The following is a 17,290-nucleotide window of genomic DNA, read 5'->3' on the forward strand; positions in this document are numbered from 1 at the left end:
TTCAGAAGTTTTGACTGATTCTATCGTCTATTTTCAATGTTTAAAGTTTATATAAGATGAAATGGAAACTGTAAAATCAACATAGATAAACAATCATCTCATTTCTCTGTCTGTCTGTGATAATATCTTCACAAAAATATGACTAAATATATCCAAATGTTATTATTCACTATATTCATTTGTATGAAACAACAAAAACGGTGCACAATATGATCCTGCATTTGCTTATCTTTTGCAATGACACCGTATATTAAAGTTCATTACTGTATATTATGGATATACTGTTATTTCATCTCTGTTTTAAATTAATTCAATTAAACTAATTCAGTGTGGTCTCTGCTCTGCTGTTGTTTTCTGTGACTTTACATGACTTTACAAAACACAACCACCAGAGGGTGACATGCACCAGAATATCTATCTATCTATCTATCTATCAATCGAATCCAGAATGACTCCACATTGCAGTTTGCTGTTACAAAATTGCACCACTTTTATTCATTTAAGGCTTTTTAGTTTTTACTTTACATTTGGCTTCACCCCCCCTCCCCGTCCCCTACCTCCCGCTGCTGCTGTGGGTTTCTGTTCTGGAAGAAACCAGTTCAGACACAATTTCATACCAGTTTTGAAACCTCCCCTCAGCTGAACTGAAATGATTCAGCAGAGTGGAACTGGGATTTCAACCTGAAACTTCACTGGCTGAACTGGTTTCTTTTACATTTCACTGGTCATCATGCCATACAGAGAAAAAGAAGCAGATTTATTTCAGTAAGATAAAATAATTTCTTCTTGTTGTGAATGAATCATTCCAGTTGGCTGCAGCTGCAATCGTCTCTTCAATGTCTTCGTTTGTCATTTTACAGAAAATCTGATGGGGAGATCATATTCACTTTAATCTGAGTCCAGTACAGAGATAGGTCCAGAATGAGGAAAATTTCTAGCCAGTAACACTTTATATCAAGTCCCCCTATTTAGCATCTATAAGCAGTACATCCACATTTAATAATAATAGTTTATTAACACACTATAAGGTTGCTGTAAGAAGCTATGAGGACATTTTAAGTGCTTTTTCGTATTTGTAAAATGTTTAACATCTCCTATAAAGACGTATTTTATATTATTTCACCTGTATTTTACTATATTGTCATTCATTATCATAATCATTACATCAGCCTATAATAATGGGAGGCCACGGGAGGAGTTATAGCTGTTGACAAATACATAAATAAGAATGTATAAGCTGCTTACAACTTCATGATAGTATTTTATAAACCATTTATGAATGTTTATTTACTGCTTATGAATGATAAAGACGGGGATTTAAAATCAAATGTTGCCTGCAAGCCACCTCCATCAAAAGCGAAAAAAACAGTTTCCCACAGCTGTTAAGGCCTCAGTGTGCTTCAGAAGAAGTGATTGGCAGATTACACGGCGACGGCAGAAGTGTTAAAGTAAGGCCAAGTTTTTACCTCTATGTAAAGCTCACTTTTTCAGTCTTTACATTACTACTTCTGTCACTATTCATGTGAACAACCAAGTGCAACACTACAAATGTCTTCAAGAGGCTTCTGCCTTTCAGATGCAGGAATACAAACTATCTCACAGTCTTAGTTGTTCTGAAGCACCTGAGACCTTGAGATCTGCCGAAAGTCTGTGACAGACTATCTGATCACAGAGTTTGGCCTGAGCTGTCAAACACTACACTTCCAGAAGTTGAATGAAATGATGAATGCTGCTGCAGCCTCTATGACTCTGGATGCCAGAAAGGTCTGATTGCAGCCGTGGCCAGGTGTAGATTTGATTGGCTGCTGAGAGCACAGATGGGACATACCTATGCTTTCATCAGCCAATTAGCAAAATGGACATTCTCATCAGAGGAGTACTCACAACGCAAAACCTGTGTCAGACACTGTGTAAAAACCTGAAAAAACTTATAACACACTCTAATGTAGTCGGACACTGTGTTCATCAGTCTATCCTCCTATGAAGCGCTCAAAGCTGCTTAATGAACGATTGATAACAACGTATTACACTGCTGTAATCACACAGGCTGAAATGTCATATTTTAGATGAACATATAATTATATTTATTAATTGGATATTCATATATTTTATCATAATTGAGCAAGAAGGCCACAAGTTGCAGCTAAAACTAATCAGTTTTTGATGTCTTCACTTTTAGCATATTTGCAAACAATTTAAACCAACTTGTGAATGATTTTTAACATGTGTATAAACAATAATAAAATTATATATTATTAAATATGATTACTGCTATGTTATCCTGTGTTATCAATCATTGATTAACTGCTTACACACCAGTTATGGTAACTTTGTAAGAGAAGATAAACTGAGTAATGAACACATCAAATATCCTTGTACCTCTTTAAAACTACGTTATAGTGTGTTATAACCCATCTATTTAGGTTCATATACTGCTTATAAATACTAAAAAGGGCATTTTTAAGTAACCTTTGCGTTTTCCTGTTATCGTTCTCATTTTTCTAATGAAACCACAAAAAACTATTTGAAAACACATCTGATGAAGCATAAATTTCACCACTGTGTGGTGAGCCCAAGTTTGTTTTTCAGTGTGGAATAGACAGTGGTTCTTGTAACTAGTTGCATTGGGTGTTTTCTTGGCATACAAGAATACATTTAAGAAACACCGCGCTAGAAAAATAATTGAAAAAAGGTATGTAAAGGTGAAATTTATGCTTTATCAGAATAGTATATTCACACAGCTACTTTCAGTGGGAATCACTCAGCTATCAAAACACTCCCTACTCGTCTTACTCCTGCTGTACGTTACAGTAACTCCACCAACACTGGAATCAACAGGACTGCCCCGCCATGGCTACAAACAGACTTTTCTCTTGAAAGCTTCTGCTTGGCATGCAAACTGTCGCAGCACCTCCTGGAGGTCAGACTAAGTACTGACAGAAACATCAACATGCTACATGACTGAACGAACTGGAGGAGAACCAGAACACTGACAGCAGTATCGCACTGTACTGCAGTACTCCTGGTAGTACAACACTGTGCACAGCAGTACTCACAGAGGTCACTGGTCCAACATACTGTATCTGTAAGATGACCACTCTCACATTTCAAACAGAAGACAGATTATTCAGAGGCTTTCTCTGGCTGCTGCTTCACAGGCCACGCCCCCACTGATTCAGGGCGGAGCTTCAGCTTCAAGCCCAACCCCCTCTCAACTTCAGCTGTGATACTAGAAACACTCATTTTATTCAACATTCTTCTTTAACTTATGGGAATAGTGACACCAAAACAATCCATGTGTCCGCGGTGCTGTATGATAAACCTTTCACATTTTAAAAGCCATGTGAGTTTCCATCCAAATGTAGCGCTGATTTTAGCCAAATTCAAAAAAACCTGCAAGATACTGCATGTTTCCATCCACTACTGTGATGTTAATATTAGATGTTCATTGAGAAAAACGGCTGGTGGTGACAATTTTCCAGTCGAAAGCCATCGTGTTTATTTTACTAAATTGATTTCCTGATTAAGTTTTAAAAGTAATCGCTGGTCAGATTATGTTCAGAGGTCGGTAAACTCATGTTTTTGAATAAAAACTGATGGATGGAAACAAACTTTATCGCTCAACCCGGTAAATGCTGCACCTGATGATCTGATCATGCAAGGATATGAAGCACCAACCTACTTTAATCTTATCTGGGCCACCACACCTGGATAGTTTAATATATTCCCATCAGTTAAAGAGGGTTGACCAACGGGACCTTCAACCAATAATTCAGTGTTTCCCTCTCAGATGTGTTGTGTTAATGATATTAATAATCAGGTAATAATATGGTTAATAATACAGAAACAACATTTGCCAGCTGTCTTGCTCAGTAACTATAACACAACCCTGCCCCCAACCCTCCTGGGCCAAAATGGTCATTACAGAAACTGGCCTCGTTCATTGTTGTTATGCAGCTCATTTACACTCACAAACACACAAAACATACACACTCACGAACACACACAAAGCTAAGGTACTGGACCAGTGTGAGTCTGCTGTCTAAAGGCAACATGTCCGCCCTGAGCAGCAGATCTGAAGTCAGCTCACTGTGCTGCTAACGAGCACAGTCCTTACAGGACGCTCTTCAAACATCTCTGTCTGCAGCTACTGTTTATTTGTTTGGAGTGTAGCATTGTTAGCATCCCCTCACAATATTGAATATAATCCAATGGCTACTGGTTTGATGAGCTAGCAGCTAACAGCACTCATTACTGTAATTTCTTTACAAAAACACTTTTAGATATTTGCTAAAGGGCCTAAAATACTAAAGTTTCATCGTTGATATTTGAAGCACAACACTGTTCCCAAGTGTTAGCATCATTAGCTTTTTCTAATGATACTAGGCTACTAATACAGTCTTCAAGATGGTGGCTGACAAACTAGCTCAGAGCAACCCATTTGTTTCTTTGTAAGTATGCTAACTTTACATGCTAAAAATGCTAATATCAACAAACAGAATTATTTGCTCAAAAAGTTTCTAATATATTCTAATAGCTGCTAGGCTAACGAGGTAGCCCAAAGCTACAAGTACACATTGATTTCTTTAGCATTTAGCCTTATCTCTGATTGCTGAGTCACACCAACAGTGGTCGGCTAACTTGAGTTAGCTCAAAGCTACCAACACAGTGAGCTGACCCCACAGCCTGCTGCACCCCCAAGACCCCCCTCCCCCCTCCCCCACCCCAAAAATCAAAAACAAAAACATTAAATGACTTTTATATCTTTTCACACAGAATCATAATTATAACCACTGTAATAATAATAATCACTGAATGGATCCACAGGTTCGACCAGAGCCACACATACAGAGTCAGCCATGTTTGAGACGACATCACCATGGTAACCATGGCACCAACACGGCTGACGGTGAAGTGGTCGAGCTGCGTGTGAACGGCTCGGTGCTGCTGGAAAATAAGGAAAAGAAAGGAAAGAAACATTAAAGAATTAAAAAGCAAGAAGCCACTCCCCAGTGCAAAACGGCCTAGCAGAGAGCATGATGGGAACCGTTGTTTAAATTTGGGCAGTTGTTTGGACAACCCCCCCTGCCTCCCCACCCCCTATTTCCTGCAACAACATCTTCATTGTCATCATCATCATCATCATCATCATCATCATCATCATTGTCGTCGCCGCCACCGCCGCAGTCTTTTGATGTTTGGTTTTAATGTTTCCAAGGCAACAGTCTCCATTAGACAGTGTGGTGAGGGGGTGGGAGATGTGGTCGTCATGGAAACAGAGGTCAGAGGTGGCTGATGTTGATGATGACATGGCTGTGTTAAAGGGGCGTGGCCAGCTGGAAGATGTCCTGTGATTGGTTGGTTGGTTGGTTGGTTGTTGGTTGTTGGTCAGGTGAGCAGAAAAACTGCAGGAGAGATCGAGAGTGTGTGTAAATATCAGTGTGTGCGATAAAGTTTGTGTAATAACGTCAGCGTGTGCTACACACCTACCTGTCATTAGAGGAGCTGACAGGTGGACTTTTTGCGAGTTTTCCCTGGAACTGGACTCTTCCTGTTGATCTGTCGCACGAGGTCATAGAAGATCTGCACACAAACACAAACACAAAGGTCAGAACTCAGGGAATACAATCTAAACTTTCAGAAAAAGAGCCAAAAATATATATTTTTTAAATCTCTGAGATTAATCTTCTAATTGATTTCTAGGTTGTGAGATGAGCTCTGAAGAAGAAAAGTTCTGACTTGTGGAATTTTTCTCTAATCTTAGTTTTTCGTGAAATATTGGATAATTTTAGTTCTCAAACTGCAACTGAAATGAAACCATATCAGAAGTTTAGAGGGAACTGTCTCTTTGGTGAAACTGTCGACAACACAGAGACACCGCATGTACACACTGTTTCTGTGTTGAGTATTAGAAGCTTATCGTAGGTTTTAATGTTAAGTTCAACACCTCTCTCTGAAATTGAAACTATTAAGTATAAAATGAGAATATTCAAGTGCAGTAGAAGTACCTCAGAACTGTACTTAAACACACAATTTGAGTGAATATAATTTGCACGTGGCAGGACTCGGGTCCTGGGTTGGACTTCTCTGACATGAATATAAACAAAGCGGATGTATCTGCGTGGTCACCTCGTTGACGTTGATCTTGCTCTTGGCCGAGGTCTCCAGGAAGGCGCAGGAGTTCCACTGGCGGGCGAGGCCGATGCCGGACTCTTTGGCCACCACACGCTCCACCTCCAGGTCACATTTATTTCCAACCAGGATCATGGGAACCTGGAACGACACGCCGAATATGCATGATTAAAATTTAGGACAGGAAGCCGAGATGATCCCACCTGTGAACTGTTTGAGGAGCTGTCTCTGTCAAAGTGGTCAGTCTTTTTAATATAACATTTATTTATCAAAGTATCATGAATGACAGCTGTGACCTCTTGCCTAAAATTCCTCCACATAGATGCAATAACACGTTCTGACCAGCAGGTGTCGACATTTCCACCAAATCAAAGCAGTTGTTTCAAAGTGTTTCCCTAATTTGAAAATCCTCCGTTTCCCTGTCACTAGTCAAGCTGACATGATTAGTCAATTAACCCACTAATTAATGATTAATCATTTAAGGCATCTGTCAAGCAAAACTGACAAGCAAACCATCACTGTTTCCAGGTGGAAATGTAAATAATGAAATATCTTTGGATTCTGTTGGTCGGTTAAAACAATCGAGTCATAGACGTCATCTTCAGCTCTAGGAAATTTAGATACTGACAGGTGTTTCTAATGTGTGTGTGTGTGTGTGTGTGTGTGTGTGTGTGTGTGTGTGTGTGTGTGTGTGTGTGTGTGTGTGTGAGAGCCGTACGTCCTCGGTGTCCTTCACTCTGAGGATCTGCTCTCTGAGGTCCTGAAGGTCATTGAAGGTCGACTGAGCCGTGATGGAGTAAACCAGAGCGAAACCCTGACCGTTCTTCATGTACAGGTCTCTCATCGCCGTGAACTGCTCCTACAGACAGACAGACAGACAGGCAGACAGGCGGTCAGGCAGGCAGACAGGCAGGCAGGTGGTCAGGCGGTCAGGCAGGCAGACAGAGACAAATGTGTTACATGGTCAAAAGTATGAAGACACACCTGGACCTTTTGTGGACCTATAATTTCCTCATAATTTTGTAGTAAGTTTTTCTGGAGAAACTATTTAATCTAAAGATTCCTTCTTCCACTCAAAGCTCAAAAAGACTGTGAACTTTTGTACAGCAGCTGGTGGTGGTCGTGGATCTCCACCATCCAGGAGCTGAATTTAGCCAAACTCCAGGTACTTCTCCAACATTTACAACTTTTGGATTTTTTAGTATCAGCATCTTCAGATTTCGTCCTCACAGACAGCGAGAGAGATGGCAGACAGACAAACAGAGAGACAGGTCTTACTGTTCCTGCTGTGTCCAGGATCTCCAACATGCACTGCTGTCCATCGACCTCCACTTGCTGGAAAGACAGACAGAGACCGTGTCATCAGATTTCACAATAAATGTCACCAGAAACTTGAAGACTTTTTGTCAGATGTTCAACTTAAAGACATCGTCTACGACGACCTGCTCTTTATGTAACGGTCGGTGTTACAGCCCGACTCGAAGGATGTTGCTGCTTTGGTCTGGACTAAAATATCCAAACAACTACTGGATGCAATGATGTGAAATCTGGTGCAGACATTTACGTTTCTCTTAACTTCTTAAGTTTTCACTTGTGCTATGAGAAAATCCAAAATCTGCCACATGGATCAGACATTCATGTTCCCCTCAGGATGTGGTAACTTCAGTGATCCTCCGACTTTTCTATTTCATATCATTTCAGCACAGCGTCATAGAGCCACGAGCACGGCTGCAGACTCTATTCTAGAAATAAAAAAAAAAATCAGGCAGTCACCTGTTCCATCAGAGGCAGCTCTCACAGAGAGAAGACTGGACCACGACTTTAGCACTTCAAGGTTTAACTTTTAATTTTCAATCAGGCTTGAATACCTGCAGCTTTTACACTACTAGAATTTCACAGGTACTTGTGGAAATGCACAAATAACTGTGCGCTTTCATTTCCTGTGTATTTTTTGTTTTACATGAAGCAAATGACACCTCTTCTTCATCTTATCTGTTTTATAGGTCTATTTAGCTCTTGCACCAGAAAGATCTAGAAACTAACTGGTACAAAGCCTGAAGCTTCAGGGTGGTTTCCTCTTCACCCAGTTGGTGATTCAACGTTAATGTTTATAGTTAGCTAACTGTAGTTATAGTTAGTTAGTTGTAGGTGGTTAGTTTAAATGTGAGGCTTATGTGGGTTTTGACTTCGATAAGCTGGGTGGGTCTTTTCCAAGAAAGGCAGTGGAACCAGTGTTAAACTACATGTAATTTACATATGCAGTGTGTCTCTGGTGGGTGGTGTAAGTGATGCAAGAAAATGTGACCACATCTCTCAACTTTTTTTATGCAACAATCAAACAGAGAAGTGTTGATGTTGTGATGAGCCCTGCACGGGGCCGGGGGAGGGAAGTGGACCTGCTCATAACCTCCTGTCTGTTTCTTATCTTGGGTAATGAAATATGTCTAAAAATATAATAAATATATAAATATAAATTATATTTACATATTTATTATATTTATATCTTATATAAATACAATAAGAAAATCCAAAATCTGCCACAAAGTAAAACTTAATTTTAAGAAAATGAGTCAAAAATTTAACTGACTTTCTCCTAATTGTGTAACTCTTATCCCAGATTTGACATATTATTGAATTTTAATTAATATTGAATCATTTTGACTTGTCCTCAGAATCCTCAGACAATCTCAGAATTTTGACTTATTTAATAATTTAACTCTGTATCTCAACTTTTTCAGTTGTTGTTGTCTAATCTTGACTTTTTATCTCATAATTCAGACTTTTTATCTTTTGACTTACTGTGAGCATCTTCATCTTGGCAGCACTGGGCTTCCATACTCTCCTTCATATTTACTCTTTTCTTCTCTTGATTTGCTTTCTTCTCATTTCTATTCTGATAATTTTCCTTCCTATCTTTCCTCTCGTTTTCCTTGGTCCTCTCCTCCCTTCATCCTCACCTCTGTGGATTCCTCCTTCCTTTCCTCCCTTCTCCTTTTTTTATTTGGCAGGATGGTCAGCAGCTAACACCAGCATTTAGACAACCCTCTGTCTAACATCACTGTCCAGGTCGAGCTCCTATAGACTGACATGAAACAGCGAGGAGAGACAGACGGGTGGAGGCTGTCTTACCTTCCTGTAGGAATCCTCTATCGTTGGGTCGTATTTCTCCACAAAGATTCCCTGAACAAACTGGACAGTCTGGAGACAAAGAGACAGACAGAAAGAGCGAGAGACAGACAGGCAGTGAGATAAAGAGAAGTAGGGCAGTAGTGTTAATGGAGCTCTGTTCTGTTCTGTATTGGAAGTCATTCGATTGGAATTAATGTGACACACTGACACATCTCCATTATATCATCTGGAGTAAAGCACTTCATTGTAGTGAGAGTCGCACCAGTGTGTGTGTGTGGGTGTGTGTGTGTGTGTTGAGCAGAAGGACTGAAAAGGGACTGACATCAGTTTCATCCATTTTCAGAAGAATTCTGAGCAAAATTTTCCAATGTCGCAAAAATTAAACCATCAGTTGGGTTGAAATAAATAAGGTGAAAAGGTTCGTCTGGGGGGGTGAAGATACTGTATCATGTTGTTTGTGTGTTTGTTGTACATTTTGTCAGTCATATGATTTTTATTTCATACTGTTTTATTTGTTTATTTAATACTGAACAGTGCAACTGTGCGGCTCAGGAATGTGTTTTCAACAGGACAAAGGAATATGAAACATCAGGCTTTTATACACAAACACTTCTCACTCACAGGATTCAATCAGTGACACAACGAACAATACAGAACAACAGCAGACATGCTTTAACACAAACAGCTGAGACTGTAAAGTGGACGTAGAAACTCACCAGAGCTGACTTGCCGACTCCTCCTGATCCTAAAACAACCAGTTTGTATTCACGCATTCTGACTGTCTGTCTGCTGGTGGAGAGACACCGAGAGAGACAGAGAGAGAGAGAGAGGTTACCAGGTTACTAATTTCACTCCTAGGCATCATTTCCAATAGCCAATCAGATAGCAGCATTACAGCAAGCCCCGCCTCCTGCTGCAGTGCACCTGGAGCTGTGAAACTATCAATTACACACACATGAAGATTTCCTCCCTCTCACTAGGAGCTAATAATTACCCAGCATGCATCTGTGTGAGTTAATGAAAACAGCGAGGTCACGTGATCACACAGCTGGTGGTGATGTCACGACTGTGGAATCCCTCTTGGTTACTGTTGCTATGAACACATTTCTGTTACCTCTTTTCCAGTATAAACACGGACCTCGTCAGGATCAGTGGTCGTCATGGGGACCACAGCCCCGACCGAATGAGGCAGAACGTCACCTCTGGGGTCCTCTGAGGGTTCAGGTTAGTGACGAGGTGTAATGTGGTCGTGGTCAGGGTCAGGGTCAGGGTCAGAGTTTGGTGTTTAGTTCTGGTTAAAGTTAAAGTGAGGGGCTAAGGAATGCACTATGTCCTCAACAGTCCTCACTGAGATAGAAGAACAAACATTTGTGTGTGTGTGTGTCTGCGTCATGTTGCTTCTTGTTGCTGCAACAACACATGATGAAGCATGACTGGTATGCACACACACAAACACACACATCAGCATATATATACGCACACGATCATTTCCTGAGCTCCAACCCTCGTTAGTTAGAAACCTTCTGACCATAAAACGAAGCCTTAACCCTCAGACGGCCACGTGAAGCTCTGTCTCAAACTGAGGACAACAGCGTCCTCACTTTACAAAATGGTCTTAACTCCCAGAAAACTGAAATTGGTCCCCACACAGATAGATGTACAAGTACACACACACACACACACACACACACACACACACACACACACACACACACACACACACACACACACACACACACACACACAGCCTCTCATATCTGTTAAGGGTCTGCCAAGGTAACCGTAGTGATGAGATAAGTGTGTGTGTTGGTGTATGGTTAAGCAGGTGGTGTCAGGACCAAACGGTAACATCTCTCTGTAACCGCCATAGCAGTGTGTTATTTTACCCAGAATCCCCTGGGCTGGAGGATAAACTGACAACTGACCACAAAGCTGATGGTAACATCAAGGATGCGATTAATTCACATACCCATTTAAAGGTAATAAGATAACATAAAAAAGGAAAAAAAGAAACAAAATGTGGAAAAATATACACATTTAATATAATATACTCCAGCTGTAACTTAAGATATTTCCATTACTGATTAAACTGCTAATTAATTTCTTAATTTGTCAAATAACAGGTCAATAAAACATCAGAGAATTATGAGTAAACACAGTCAGTTTTTCACAGTCTGATGTCTTCAAATGACTTTCTTTGTTTGACAAACAACCCAGAAGTGAAGGCTGTTCAGTTCAGGTGTTGAACAAATCACATTTGATGAGGTGGAACTAGAAAATGTTTGACGTTTGCTTAAAAAATGACTAAAAAATCAAAATAGTGCTTTATGTTCTTAGTTTGCTTGCTATGATATTCCACACACTTTGCTTAGCAACCACCTAGCAATACCCTAGCAACCACCCTGTACGTTCTAGAACTACCGTGACACACTGATGCAACCACCTGGCAACAACTTGGCAATCACCTAGCAGCGCACTAGCAGACACGTAACAACATTCTTCATCAAATAATGAACCTTAGTAACACCCTAGCTGCCACTAAAAAAAATCTAACAACTACTGTGAACTTAGTCAACAAGAACATGTGAAATGTGAAAGTTTCCAGCTTTGGCGCCCCACAGCGTTGGCGTCAAAAAAGACACCGGTGGACAGTAACGCATGCTGATACAACCAACAAAAATTCTAGACTAAGCGGTCGGCTATCAGTGCCCTAGAAGACACCTCTCCGCATCCCAGCAGTCACATTGTAACACCTTAGTAACCATCAGTCAACAGCCGAGCTACCACAACCCAGACAACACACAGTTAAAGAAATGACTGTTTCACACAATGAGGTGACAAAATCCACCGTCCTTGGTTCATTCTCATTTCTCAGTGACTATACACTTTGCTCAACTGCAACAAAAAATGTTGTTTGTACATTTACACCTTTGTTTATGAGTTAATAACCCCTATCTAACCTTAACCCCTATCTGATGCTGAAGGTGCATGAAGAAGTGGAACAGGAAGGCGTTCACATCAGGAATTTAAGCCGTCGAGCTGTGACTGAAAGATTCAGCAGAGATGAATTTCAGTGCCTCTAGGTCTAAACAGATCCTGACTCACTACATCTTCAGTGTGATGCAACAAGTCCGAGCGTGTTCAGGGACTCACAGGAAGTCACCGACTGAAGCAGCAGCAGCAGGCGAGGCCGGTGAAGGGAAAGTGAATCTGCTTCACGAGCTGGTAGTTTTTAATTCCTCTGTTACAGCCACACTGGCCTCTGAAGACAAAACTCGCCTGAACCTCTTTCTCTACACTGTCATTCACCTGAGTGGACCTGGATCTGGATCTTCAGCTCATAGTTCACGATGCAGCTGTTCTCCACATACATGACACACCATCACAGAAAAAGAACAGCAGCAGCAAAAGGATGAACTGAGTCTGAGCGATTAATCATTTCTGCATCAAAACCATGATTTACAGGAGTGCGAGAGCTGCAGTCTCATTTCTAACTCAACCAGCTGCAGCAACTGAGAGTTGAACCCGGGAACTGTGGATTTCCTCGGCTGGAGTTATTGATTCTGTGAGTTCAACCAACAAAAACAAAAGTTGGCTGTCGTCTAGTTCATTTGCAGACTGTATGTCTGTCAGTGCTATTTATGCTTCGCCAGAGATAGCTTTCAAAAAGAAGAAACAACACTCATTTAAATAAAGTGTGGGGAAGTTTTTCTTCTATATAAGTGATAAGAGTGATCGCACTGTGTCAGCCTGGGAGCGTCAGTGACAAACAGCTGCAGAACAGACTCGTCTGAAAGTCTCGGTTTGTTTTATATCAGATCATTCAGGTGATCACAGCTGATGAGAACCTTCACTGTCAGTTCGTCTGCCAGTTATTTTCCTGATGAACTGTTTGGTCGAAACAACAAGGACAAAAAAATGGAGTTTTGGACATTTGAAGAGATTGGTAGTAAATTATAAAGGACTTTTTCAGTATTCTTTAAACGATTAATCACCAAAATGAGAAAATAATTGTCAGATTAATCGATGATGAAAATAATCATTAGCTGCAGCCCTATATGTAACTATTACATTTCATCAGTTTTGATTACTTGTACTCCAGTGGTGCTAATTAGGTAAAAGTATAATCAGGAAAATGTACTTCAAGTATTAAAAATAAAACTACTCCATGCAGTAAAATGGCTTCTGTGACTGTTATACTTCTATATATCATATTATTAGATTATTATTACTCATGAATTTATTTAATCTGTTTTATATAGAACCAGACCACAGGACTGATTACGGATTAACCTGCTGGTTGTTATCAATAACAACGAGGGTGGAGCTGAATCGATGAGTCGATTAACAGAAAAATAATCTGCAACCATTCTGACAATCGATGAGTTGTTTAGTCATTTCCTTGTCCTCCGCTCCCAGCGTCTCAAATCAGAGGATTTGCTTCTCTGTCATATTTGTGAAATCAATATTTTGGGTTTTTTTTCGACTGTTGGTCGGACAAAACAAGACATTTAAAGATGTCTCCTTGGGATCTGGGAAGCTGATTAATAAATGAACAGAAAAACTAATCAGCAAATGGTATTTCTCACTATTTTCAGAATCAGAAACAATCAATCAATCAATCAAGAAAACAATCTGCAGATTAATCCATCATGAAAAAAATCATTAGATGCAATCATATATACATCAGTTCTAGTCAGAGTGCACCTCGACCAACTACAACAGTAAAATGCTGCGTACACATTAATGCACCAGCAAATAATCTAATGATATATAAGAGTACAACAGTCATTTTACTGCACTGAATATTTTTACTTTTAATACTTGAAGTACATTATCCTGATTATACTCACACAGTTTTAGTTAAGTAACATTATCATTGTATTTCCCCAGTGTGGTACAGTATTAGTACTTTAACTGAAGTAAAAGATGTGAATACTTCCTCCAGCACTGCCCAGCTAATCCAGACAGAACCTGTATTTTATCTGTACTTGTACGAGGACACACTGTAGTTCTGCTTTTTCCAGAAGACACCAAAGGCAGCACGATGTTAATCTACCAAAGTAAAGTTGTTGGAGGAGAAAGATGGACACACAGAGACAGATCCCTGAGTCAACCACAACTAGGTGGGGCCTGTCAATACCAAGTGTGTGTGTGTGTGTGTGTGTGTGTGTGTGTGTGTGTGTGTGTGTGTTGCTGCTGACAGTACAACAGGGGAATAAAACCAAGCCTTGTCTACACACTGCACACAGACAGAAAGGTGGGCAGACAGTTAGAGAGGCAGACAGGTTCCTCCAAACTCCTAAACTGTTCAGAGTTACTTCCTCTCTTTTCTCTCCAGCAGAGCAGCGGGAGTTCCGCAGCTCTGTAGCTGCCTCAGAACGCTCCCTACCCGGCCAGCCCTGGCAGCAGGCCCCGCTGCCTGGAGGACCGGAGACAAGCTGCGAGCTGAGACGCACAGACGGCTACAGACACACAGACAGACCGACAGCCGCCATGATGCCACCCGGCTGTCGGTCTGTGTCCAACATCCACAGTATTTCATTATAACCGGAGCTGCTGTCTGTCTGCCGCCCGTCCGTCCGTCCGTCCGTCCGCCGGGCGCTCGCTTCCGCAAACCCAGCCCCGCTCCGCTCGGCACCGGCCTGCCCCCCCGGCTACCGACCTACGAGCGTCCGGGTCAGCCCCCGGTTAACCTACATCTATTCGATGGAGGGAAGAAAGAGAAGAAACGAGAGGAAAAACGGGAAAAGAGAGAAAAGAGAGAAAGGAAGCGGTACTCACAGTCATCCACCCGTCCGCTCCGCTGCGCTCTCTCTCTCTCTCTCCCACTCTCTGTGGATGTCGCTCTATCAGAGCCGCTCCCTCCTGCTGTCGCCGCGCTCTGACGTCAAGGTGGACGCAGTGAACGTTGGCGTTTCCTGTTAAGTCTTTCAAAATAAAACCCAAAAGGCGATAGAAAAATGCAGGTAAATTATAAAGTATTAGCATCAAATCAAAAAGTAAAAGTACTCACTATGCAGGATGGCACATTTCAGAATAACGCATATAACATAATTATTGATTCATTATCGTGTAAGTATTTACATGCTTTAATGTTGCAGCTGTATGGATCAATAAAGTCGTCTCTGAAATGTGGTGGAGTAGAAGTGTAAAGTAGCAGATAAAGGAAAATAGGATAGTACAAGTACCTCAAAATTTTACATATGTAGTAAATATGCTTGGTTACCTTCCTGCACTGTAATAATAGTAAGAAGCTAGATTTATGAAAACCGTGAGATGCGGTTGAAAGCTCTGGAAACAGAACAGACTTTGCACTAAGATTGTTTTGTCCAGCCACTATTTCCAAAGTCAACAATGAACAATAGAACACACAATAGCTGCACAAATAACAACATAAAACTGAACACAACAAAAGAGATATTTCCCTTTCATATATTCAAAATAAAGGCTTGACATAAGGAACATTTTTGCAATATCTAGGCAATAGGATAGAAGCATTAACTGTGAAAATACAAAATTAAAAGGATGAATTCATATTAAGTTGCTGTAATCAGTTTTTTTTTCCAAAATGAAAAAGAAAAGTCAGATAGAAATAAACAAACAAAAAACTTGTTCTTGAGCAATAAAAAGCACAACTTTGCCTCAGATTTCCAAAATAAAGTCCCTAAGGAAAATGTTTAATGATGGTAAGATTAATAAATAAAGATAAACAAAACTGATTTGTAAAATGACAACTGACATAGTTAAAAACAGCTATCAGTGGTAAACATCCAGGAAATTTATTGAAATCAATAATGAACAGTTATTCAAATGATGTACAGTCTTAATTTGAAAAAACAAAGGCCTTACAGCAATCTTTACATACCAAATATACAATCAAATGAAAATATTTGTTCATATACCAAGTGATAAAATAACGATTAAATTATTAAAGAAACAATAAAATAAAAATACAAATTTCCTGATAAATTTGGCAAAAAAAAAACCTTCCCAAATTTGCATGTTGCACCATTTAAAGAAATCTTAAAATGTAAATTCATGATGTTTAGAACACCTGTTTTCTTCACTGTCATGATCTGTTCTGACGATTTAGTCCCTATGCTTTTATTCTGACAGCGGCCCAAACTTACTTCCTGTTTTGCTGTAACTTCGTCACAGCTTGGCTCAGTTCTTTTTTTCTCGTGACGTCTCAGCCTCGCTCTCAGCTGCTTCCCGCTTCCTGCAGAGCAGAAACATTACAGATCTTTGTTGTTGTTTTAGGTTCAGAATGAAATGATGATAACTGCACACAGCTCTGTGGCATCTCCAGCCTCACTCCACGGCCCCAGGCTGAAAACAATATCATATTTTTATTTGATCTTATCTGTCACATTAAAAACAAACATGTGACATGTTGTTTGCCATGATTTCTGCCCCCCCCCCCCCCCCAATACATATAACATTTATGTTTTATTTATGATGTATGTATTATACTGTATTCATTATGTGTAATATATATGGCCGTACATTCTATGCTGTAGTGCTGCACGATACATCTAAATTAATCCGTTTTATCTAATATTTTATTTTCCATATGATATTAAAGTGATGACACTATAATACGCTGCACTACATGAAGTCAAGATGTTCCTCTGGTTGAGCTGACTTCCTGTTGGTTCCCTGCACAAATTAATCACAGGAAAATAAGTTCAGTTTTCAATCATTTCCATCCATTTACAGCTGTTGCTTTTGTAATGATTGTCCATATATGGGCCTGTTTGTGTCACATGATCCCACCATGAGCCCTCAGAGCCTCTGTTATGGCCTCGGCCGCTCAGTCCCCATTAAAGTGCCAGTAGATTTCTAATTTACTCCAAAACATAAAGATTTCAACCATTTTTCAACTCACACAAGTCAAACCCACAGACAGGTCCCAGTCACAGGACGCACAACGTGTTGTCATGGTGACATGTGATGAAATGGGTGTTTGTAATAAAGTCCCACTGTCAGCTCAGAGTGGAGGTCAAAGGTCAAAGCAACTGTGTGT

General features: G+C 40.3%; 1 protein-coding gene across 2 annotated transcripts; it reads right to left on the bottom strand.

The window, feature by feature from the left end:
• Positions 1–736: 736 nt before the first annotated feature.
• On the bottom strand, positions 737–15,178 carry LOC139635436 (ras-related protein Rap-1b). 2 transcript variants are annotated; one of them, XM_071502779.1, is made up of 8 exons: positions 15,046–15,178; positions 9,978–10,047; positions 9,262–9,330; positions 7,411–7,467; positions 6,851–6,991; positions 6,130–6,273; positions 5,491–5,583; positions 737–5,405 (listed from the first exon to the last, which is right to left on the bottom strand). In XM_071502779.1, exons 2-7 carry the CDS (start codon positions 10,032–10,034, stop codon positions 5,497–5,499), a joined length of 555 nt encoding a protein of 184 aa, XP_071358880.1. In that variant the 5' UTR covers positions 10,035–10,047; positions 15,046–15,178; the 3' UTR covers positions 737–5,405; positions 5,491–5,496. The 2 variants fall into 2 exon arrangements, with proteins under 2 accessions (XP_071358880.1, XP_071358881.1); XM_071502780.1 differs by having other exon boundaries at positions 9,978–10,050; positions 15,046–15,129.
• Positions 15,179–17,290: the final 2,112 nt, after the last annotated feature.

Source organism: Trachinotus anak, unplaced genomic scaffold, assembly GCF_046630095.1.
Source record: "Trachinotus anak isolate AG129_WGS33_773 ecotype Australia unplaced genomic scaffold, CSIRO_AGI_Tana_v1 ptg000018l, whole genome shotgun sequence".
In the NCBI taxonomy this organism is placed as follows: Eukaryota; Metazoa; Chordata; class Actinopteri; order Carangiformes; family Carangidae; genus Trachinotus; species Trachinotus anak.